Source organism: Colobus angolensis, unplaced genomic scaffold (genome assembly GCF_000951035.1).
Source record: "Colobus angolensis palliatus isolate OR3802 unplaced genomic scaffold, Cang.pa_1.0 Scaffold19, whole genome shotgun sequence".
NCBI classification, from domain to species: Eukaryota; Metazoa; Chordata; class Mammalia; order Primates; family Cercopithecidae; genus Colobus; species Colobus angolensis.
The window spans coordinates 6,355,989-6,365,827 of record NW_012115043.1 but is presented as its reverse complement, the minus strand read 5'-3'; the positions used below and the strand labels follow the sequence as shown (position 1 = coordinate 6,365,827).

Genomic DNA, 9,839 nt, shown 5'->3' with positions numbered 1-9,839 from the left:
TGAGCTGAGATCGTGCTACTGCATTCCAGCCTGGGCAATAGAGTGAGACTCTGTCTCCAAAAAAAAAAAAAAAAAGAAAGTTCAGATAATTCCTTGTAAATAAGGTTTTTAATAAATTACAAATACGTAATAGATTTTTATCCATCTTCTTCCTAACTACTTAATGCGTTGTTACATAGCAACAGTTTTTTTCTGCTTCTTCTTTGTTGGAAGTCTGAGAGTCTGAAATCTGCATTGGCTTGGTTGAGCTTGGGAATTTTTGTGGTACCAGGGGTGCAAATATCCATTGTAGAAGTCAGTAGCCGTTAATGCTTTCTTGAGCATCACTGATCGAACACCAATCCAACTATCCTAAAGGGCAAAATACAAATAGTGAATAGGCAGGGGTGGCAAAACTAAAAAGCCAAGTAAATATCAGTTTATACAATTTTTATCATGGAAACAAACAAACCAACAAACCTTTACTAAATGCCTAGCTGCAAATAGCACTATACTAAGTAACATGTAGAATACCTTGACTCTTATTAGGTTGGTGCAAAAGTCATTGCAGTTTTTGCCACTGAAATTAAAAGCTTATTACCAAGGAGCGATAACAAATGTATAGTCCTGTATAAATGTATTTAAATACAAAAGGAGCAGAATAAAAGATATGTAACATGAAATACATACATAGGCCAGGCGTGGTAGCTCATGCCTATAATCCCAGCACTTTGGGAGGCCAAGGCAGGTGGATCACCTGAGGTCAAGAATTCGTGACCAGCCTGACCAACATGGCGAAACTCCGTCTCTACTAAAAATAGAAAAATTAGCCAGGCGTGGTGGCAGGTGCCTGTAATCCCAGCTACTTGGAAGACTGAGGCAGGAGAATCACTTGAACCCAGGAGGTGGAGGTTGCAGTGAGCTGAGATCGCGCCACTACACTCCAGCCTGGGCAACTCCATCTCAAAAAAAAAAAACAAAACAAACAAAACAAAACAAAACAACAAAAAAACCCCATATATATAGACCTGGAAAAGGACAGCAAGACATATGCATCCAGCACCGTTCCAGAATAAGCTGACAAGAGACAAAGACAGGTTGATGGAGTTTTGTATTCACAGTCTGTAAATCAATCTATCACACATTTTAAACCTTTTTTTTTTTGTGACGGAGTTTTGCTCTTATTGCCCAGGCTGGAGTGCGATGGCGCGATCTTGGCTCACCACGACCTCCACCTCCCCAGTTCAAGCGATTCTCCTGCCTAAGCCTCCCAAGTAGCTGGGATTACAGGCGTCTGCCACCACACCTGGCTAATTTTTGTATTTTTAGTAGAGACGGGGTTTCTCCATGTTGGTCAGGCTGGTCTCGAACTCCTGACCTCAGATCATCCACCCACCTCAGCCTCCCAAAGTGCTGGGATTACAGGTGTGAGCCACTGTGCCTGGCTAAACCTCTTCTTTTTTTTTTTTTTTTTGAGACGGAGTCTTGCTCTGTCACCCAGGCTGGAGTGCAGTGGCCGGATCTCAGCTCACTACAAGCTCCGCCTCCCGGGTTTACACCATTCTCCTGCCTCAGCCTCCCGAGTAGCTGGGACTATAGGCGCCCACCACCTTGCCTGGCTCGTTTTTTTTTTTGTATTTTTTAGTAGAGACGGGGTTTCACCGTGTTAGCCAGGATGGTCTCGATCTCCTGACCTCATGATCCGCCCGTCTCGGCCTCCCAAAGTGCTGGGATTACAGGCTTGAGCCACCGCGCCCGGCCAAACCTCTTCTTAAGTATGAAATATGTCACATGAACACCCTATGATGCAAAATACCTAGGAAATGGAAGGAATGTAGAACGCTTCTCAGAACACACCATGGTCTTATAAATAAAACAATAATGATTCCAAAGTTATTTTAAATAGTTCAGAAATCTCCTCTTTACTACTGTTAAGTAGTAAAAGCAAGTAGGATCCATGTCCTGTAATAGTTCAGCCAGACATTTTGATATGACTGTCTTTTATGTTACCAAGCACAAGAGCTGTTAATTAAATTGGGCTGCTAAAACTACACATGTTATTTTAAGAAAGCACTCAAGTTATTGAATCTTCTTTCTTTGATTGAGTAATAATAATGCCTTGGCAAAACTTCATCACTTTCAAAAAATTATGCTAGAGACTTCACTATTTCTTAAGAAAATTAAGTGGCCTCTTGACCAAATCTGATGGACAGGTAGTTAAGTTCCAACTAAAAATAATAAATGATACAGACTATAAACACAGTAAAACAACTATGATAACTTGAAACTACGGAAACATACCTTGCAGTAAACCAACAGTATTTGTGACTGTTTGTGGTATATTACTGATCCTGGAATAAGAGCCTGTCCTGTTAATTTTGGATCTGAAGAATGGAAAAAAGAAAAGATATATAAGAGAGAAAAGCAATTATGTAACTTCATAGTACTTCTTAAAAATCAAAAAAACATCTTGGGAAGCAGTACTGATACCGGAGAGAACACATTTGCTGATGATGCTGACTTTGTAAATCAAAACTTACAAGGAAGCCCCAGTGCTTTCTGTAGATCAGAAACCCAAAGGAAAGCTGCCTATGAACATACAAAGCTGTAACTCCTTTACCCAGTGACCACCTAAAATGCTGAATCTACAAGTTTTGTGTTAGCACTTTGGTGAAATAACTAGCCAACGGGGGAAATACACAGGATGTTTAGGATTTAATCTGGCCCTTTCATCCCTGCCCAAACAAATCCTAATTCCTAGGTTCCTGGGGAACTCCAACTACCTCTAAATTAAACCAGCTTCCTCTGTGGCTCACATTCCTTCTGTCCACCATATTGGGAGGGTGCTGATGGGCCTTAGAATGGACCTGTGCCATGGTGTATGAATACACTCTGGCCTAGATTTTCACTGAGTTGCCCAGATATTTTCATTATAATATTCACCAGAATGAAACTAATCGAGTCATTCTGCACTCTCTGAAAACCTTAAGGCAGGAAATCACAGAGCTTAAAATGGGGTGGGAACACTGCTCTGCCTACTCCCCAGGTTCTTGTAATGATTTTTTTTTTTTAAATGGAATTTCACTTGTTGCCCAGGCTGGAGTGCAATGGCACAATCTTGGCTCACTGAAACCTCTGCCTCCCAGGTTCAAGTGACTCTCCTGCCTCAGCCTCCCAAGTAGCTGGGATTACAGGCATGCGCCACCATGCCCAGCTAAATTTTTGTGTTTAGTAGAGACGGGGCTTCACCATGTTGGTCAGGCTTGTCTTGAACTCTTGACCTCAGGTGATCCACCCGCCTCGGCCTCCCAAAGTGCTGGAATTATAGGCGTGAGCCACCGCACCAGGCCAGTTCTTGTAATGATTAAATGAGAAAATACATGAGAATGAGTGTTGCAAAGAATAAGACAATAAGTGAATGAAAAGTATTATCATTACTGAACTGAAACAAACTAAAATAATGCTTATTTTTAGTAATTGTGACATATGATAAAACAGACATATTTCCAGATAGACTACAGTGAAAACAGTTTCCACGTTAGCTATTCAAAAGTTAGTACCAGCAAGGACTGAACTGTTAACTTCTACCAAATCCAGAAGTTTAATGGTATTCGCCATCCAGAGCGTCTGCAATGGAATCTGCAAGTAAAATTAAAGAAGGTATGATAACGGAATACACTCAATTCCCGAACACTTTTCAACTACTATTTTGTGTTAATCTGGACTTTTCCTGCAATTAGAGGAACTGGGAACTCAGTCACTAAGTTTGATGGAACAGACCATAAACATGACTCTCTATCTCAGTGTTTCCAGGATTTATAAGATCTTAAATGTTACTTTTAAATCAATGTTTATATCTAATATACTAATATTTCCAATTAAAAACGTATTATCCTTATAAAAAATGCAAGCATTACATCAATTATGTTAAAAGATTTTAGAAAATGATAGTATTCTGTATTTATTCCCATCTCTATTAACGACTATTGTTTGATGTGCATTTCCCTGTATTTTTTTCTACAAATATTATAAAAATGTAGAACACTGATAGAGACAGGAGACAGTCAAATGCTACCCAGGTCATTATGCACAGGGGGCTTGCCTAAATATGTCCATGGTGAAAAATTCTGTCCCTTAACACATATGCAGTAAAGGAAATAAATCAATGTGGTGTGGCTCAGACTAAGAGCCCGCATGAGCACTGGAAGAATGGGGGTGGAGCCACCAGGAATTTGTGCCTCATGCGGGGGAAGAGCCTGGCCTCTTCAGCTCCTGTGTGGTAGCCTGGTATTCAATCTGTGGGGTGGAAGCCTGTTGGCAGGACCCCTCTTTTTTGCTGAGAGCTTTCTTTTAATAAATTCCTCTCTCCTCACCTTTCAATGTGTCCACGTGCCTAATTTTTCCTGGTTGTGAGACAAGAACCCAGATTTTAGCTGAGTTAAGGAGCAAAAAGTCCTGCATCAATACTGTTTTACAAGGACTTTTGTTATTTGACCATAAAGCATTGATGTTTCATCAGTACATATTTATTTCATTCTCTCTGCTGCACAGTAACCCGTTTTATGAATACATAATTTATGCAACTATCTTTATGATAGATATTTCAGTTATTTTCAATTTATTGCTATTTCTAACACTATAAACTAGGGTAATAGCCTTGTAGATATATCTTTGAGCACTTATACATTTCTGGATAATAGTTTTGGGGTTTTTTGTTTGTTTTTAAAGTGGAATGCCTGGGTTAAACAGCATCAACATTTTATTGCTAAACTGCCTGGGTAGGTGAGAAAAAAATATGATAATCTCTTGCTGTTTATTATTAGTGAAGCTGAGGAGTTGTCCATGTATTTATGTGCACTTTTATTTCTCTGTAACCTGCCTGTTTATGCCCTGGTTAAAACTGGGATGGTTATCTCATTAATTTCCTAAATATTTTCTATATTTAGGAAATTCGCCTTTTAACTTTTTTTTTTTTGAGACGGAATCTCGCTCTGTCACCCAGGCTGGAGTGCAGTGGCCGGATCTCAGCTCACTGCAAGCTCCGCCTCCCGGGTTTGCGCCATTCTCCTGCCTCAGCCTCCCGAGTAGCTGGGACTACAGGTGCCCGCCACCTTGCCAGGCTAGTTTTTTGTATTTTTTAGTAGAGACGGGGTTTCACCATGTTAGCCAGGATGGTCTCGATCTCCTGACCTTGTAATCCGCCTGTCTCGGCCTCCCAAAGTGCTAGGATTACAGGTTTGAGCCACCGCGCCTGGCCTGCCTTTTAACTCTTATATGTTGTGAATATTTTCCTCAGTTTGTTGACTTTTCATCTTGGGGACAGCCACTTTTTCCATGCATAAGTTTTTTATTTTCATAATTATAAGTCTTTTATCTCATGACTTTGGTGGTTCATATCATACTTAAAAAGGCTTACTCCACACTTTAAGATTATTAAATATTGTCAAATTATTCAGTTGTGCTTTTTTCTAGTCCTTTTGATTTTATTTTTATATTTAAATCCTTGATACATCTATATTTTGATTTTTTTTATTAAGGTAAAAAACACGTAAGAAAAATCTACTCAATTAACAAATTGTAAGTATACCATACAGTATTGTTAACTACATATGTATTGTTATAATATAGCAGTTACTATGATTTTAAAAGATAGGATTTGAGGGTTTCCCCCACCAATGGTTGGACAGTTATCCCAATGCTATTTACTAGATAATCCATCTTACCCCTCCCTCCCTTTATCATGTAACACATTTCCAACATACTTGAGATCCTAGAGCCTGATTTAAATATGTTAATAAAAATTAACACACACCAGGAAATAAGTTCTCTCAAATTTCTGAATTGAATGCATTTATTTCCAGACTGTAGTTCAATCCTCTATTTCATAGATGAAGAGAGTGAGGCTCAGAGAAATGCAGCTCTTTTCCCAAGGTTGGACCCAGCTAGTTAGTAGCAAAGCCAGGATTGGCTCCTGTTTTCTGATTCTCAGTGCAGTGCTCTTTTTATGACATCCCTTAAAGAGGGTATTTAACTTTGAGAAGAGTTAGGTTGTTGTAATAATTTGAACATTAAATCAAATAAGTAAATGAATTTGAAGAACAAGTTCATAACCGTATCTACGTCATATCCTCTTCTATAACTTGCTGGCTCACTTCTCTTTCGCCTGCTTCAATAAAAGTTCTGAAACAATTTTCATATGTGCAATTTTTTTCTTTTAAATAACTCAAAATATTTTTGAAACATGTTTACTGACTAAAAAAAGATTTCTATTTACTGAGAGTAATAAACATGCTAGGTACATACTCAGAATATAGTCTTGTTCTGGAGGAGGTAAAGCTCACCTTATCAACAGAGCATTGTAGAAAGGAAAGGGATGGTAAGAATATAATTATTTTGGTGTCTGCCATCATTACTGCCAAAACAGTATGTTTGCATGAATTTACATTCACCTAGTTCATTTCCTTTGATCTTGACAGTTGTGTACATGGTCATTAACCCCACTTTAGAGGTAAAAAATGCAGAAGCTCAAAGACAAGGGCCTTCCTCTTGGTTAGTAAAGGGCAGCTCTAGGAACCAAACCCCACCTTCTGGCTCAGTCTTTTATAGCACAAAGTGTTTCTCCGTGTACAGGGAAGATAAACTGCAGAGAGTAAGAATCATCATGTAGTAAGTTACAGGTGCCAAGAGATTTCAAGCTACTGGCCTAAATTGCATCTCAGGAAGTTGTCTACTTGCTATCTCCATATGAATGTCTTCTAACTTAACATATGTCAAACTTAACATTGCCAAAACTATTGATTTCTCTTCCCAAATTTGTTCCTCCCCAGACATCCTCATCTCAATTAAATGGTTCCAGTATTCACCCAGTTTCTCAAGCCAAAAATCTACGAATGATCCTAATTTATCTTGCCCTAATTTCCCAGATTCCATCAGCAAATCCCACTGACTCTATCTCCAAGCATAGTCTGGATGTCCACTTCTTTGTATCCACCATTATCATTGTTCCAAACTGCCATCATCTGTCATCTGCCTATAGTTGCAGCAGCTTCTTCTTCTCTTCTTCTTCTTTTTTTTTTAAGACAGGATCTTGCTCTGTTGCCCAGGCTGGAGTACAGTGGTGGAATCACAGCTCACTGCAGTCTCAACCTCTCAGAGTCAAGTGATCATCCTACCTCAGCCACCCGAGTAGCTGGGACTATAGGTGCATCCCACGATACCCAGCTAATTTTTGTATATTGTGTAAGAGACAGGGTTTCACCATGTTGCCCAGACTGGTCTGGAACTCCAGGACTCAAGCAATTCGCTCTTCTTGGCCTCCCAAAGTGCTGGTATTACAGGTGTGAGCCACCATGCCCAACCAGTTCCCTAACTGACCTTCACTCCACTCTCTAGCAGCAGCCAGGGCAAACTTTTAAGAATGTACATACCTAATCCCATTACTCCCCTGCCGTGTCCCTCTGATGTCATCCCATTACACATTAATCCTACTCAATCTTGCTTCTCACCTCACCTTAGCTACTCTCCATCTTGCCAGCTATACTCCAGCCACACCAGCCTCATTTCTGTCCCTCAAACATGTCCAACTCTTTTTCATCTTGGGTTGTTTTTTTTGACGGCTTTATTGAGATATAATTCACATACCAGAAAACTCACCCTTTTGAAGCTTCCAAATCAGTGGTTTTTAGTAGACTCAGAGCCGTTCAACCAATGCCACTCGTTTTTTTCTTGCCTAATTTTTAGAACATTTTCATCACCCATCTTCCCCACAAAAAACACACACCCATTATCAGAAACCTCCCACTATCCTCTCTCCTCCAGCCTATGGATTTGCCTATTTTGGACATTTCATATAAACGGAATAATAACATATGTAGTCTGTTGTGAAATAGTTTTTTCACTTAGCATAGTGTTTTTCAGGTTCATCCATGTCACAGCATGTGATTATGGTTATGGCTGAGTATTAATAATATTCCATTATATGGCTATACCACATTTTATTTATGTATCCATCAGTTGGATATTTGGGTTGTTTTCACTTTTTAGCTATTCTGAATAATGCTGCTATGAAGATTCAGGTACACATTTCTGTGTGAGCATTAATGTTTCCAGTTCTCTTCAGTATAAACCTAGGAATGGAAATAATGGGTCATAAGATGATTTTGTGTTTAACTTTTTGAGGAACTGCCAAATTGTTTTCCACACAGGTTGCACCATTTTTAAAGGTAAACATAGTACCACGAATGTATGAAGTTTCCAAATTTCTCCGCATCCTTGCCAACACTAGTTTTTGTCTGTTTTTTGAATTACAGCCATCCTAATGGGTGTGAAGTGGTATCTCATTGTGGTTCTGATTTGCATATCCCTAAAGACTGATGAAACTGATCATCTTTTATGTGCTTATTGGCCATTCATATTATGTATCTGCTTGAAAGAAATGTCCACTCAGGGCCCAGGGCGGTGGCTCATGCCTGTAATCCCAGCACTTAGGGAGGCCGAGGTGGGTGGATCACCTGAGGATAGGAGTTCAAGACCAGCCAGGTCAACATGGTGAAATCCTGTCTCTACTAAAAGTACAAAAATTAGCCGGGTGTGGTGGCACATGCCTATAATCCCAGCTACTCGGGAGGCTGAGGCAGGAGAATTGCTTGAACCCAGGAGGCTGAAGTTGCAATGAGTCGAGGTCACGCCACTGCACTCCAGCCTGGGCAACAAGAGCACGATTCCATCTCAAAAACAAACAAAAAAGAAATGTCTACTCAGTCTTTTTGGCCATTTTAAATTGGGTTATTTGTCGTTTTACTGCAGAGTTGTTGTAAGAGTTCTTTACTCTAGATATTAGGCCCTTATCAGTTATACGATTTGCAAATATTCCCTCCCATTCCGTAAGCTTTTTTTTTTTTTTTTTTTTTTGAGACAGGGTCGGCCGGGCGCGGTGGCTCAAGCCTGTAATCCCAGCACTTTGGGAGGCCGAGACAGGCGGATCACGAGGTCAGGAGATCGAGACCATCCTGGCTAACACGGTGAAACCCCGTCTCTACTAAAAAATACAAAAAAAAAACTAGCCTGGTGTGGTGGCTGGCGCCTGTAGTCCCAGCTACTCGGGAGGCTGAGGCAGGAGAATGGCGTGAACCTGGGAGGCGGAGCTTGCAGTGAGCTGAGATCCGGCCACTGCACTCCAGCCTGGGTGACAGCGAGACTCCATCTCAAAAAAAAAAAAAAAAAAAAAGAGGCAGGGTCTCACTTTGTCACCCAGTATGAAACACAGCGGTGCAATCACAGCTCACTGCAGCCTCAACCTCCCTGGCTCAAGTGCATCCTCCCATTTCAGCCTCCCAAGTAGCTAGGACCACAGGTGTGCACCATGATGCCCAGCTAATTTTTTACTTTTTGTAATGATGGGGACTTACTACATTGCCCAGTCTGGTCTCAAACTCTTAGGCTCAAGCAATCCTCCTGTCTCAGCCACCCAAAGTGCTGGGATTATAGGTATGAGCCATTATGCCTGGCCTACCTGTCTTTTTTACTTTGTTGATAGTGTCCTTTGAAGCACAACTCTTTTTAATTTTGATGAAGTCCAATTTCTCTATTTTTAGTCTGACTGCTTATGCTTCACGGCATCATATGTACGAAACCACTGCCTAATTCAAGGTCATGAATATTTACACCTATATTTTCTTCTAAGAGTTTTCTAGTTTTAGCTATTCATTAGCTTCTTTAACTTTTACATATGATGTGACATAGGGTCCAAATTCATTCATTTGATTGTGGACATCCAGTTGTCCCAGCACCATTTATTGAGAATACTATTCTTTCTCCATTTGATTGTCTTGGCACTCTTGTCAAAAAAAAAAAAAGGCCGG

The 9,839-nt window shown here is 40.2% G+C and overlaps 1 protein-coding gene across 1 annotated transcript in view; it reads right to left on the bottom strand.

The window, feature by feature from the left end:
• Positions 1 to 89: 89 nt before the first annotated feature.
• Positions 90 to 9,839, bottom strand: part of MTFMT (mitochondrial methionyl-tRNA formyltransferase) — a 26,181-nt gene continuing 16,431 nt past the window's right edge. The window contains exons 5-7 of the mRNA XM_011940563.1: positions 3,540 to 3,618; positions 2,281 to 2,363; positions 90 to 351 (exon numbers count right to left, since the gene is read on the bottom strand). Coding sequence (XP_011795953.1) covers positions 172 to 351; positions 2,281 to 2,363; positions 3,540 to 3,618 — 342 coding nt within the window. The 3' untranslated portion in view covers positions 90 to 171. The remainder of the gene's footprint in view (positions 352 to 2,280; positions 2,364 to 3,539; positions 3,619 to 9,839) is intronic.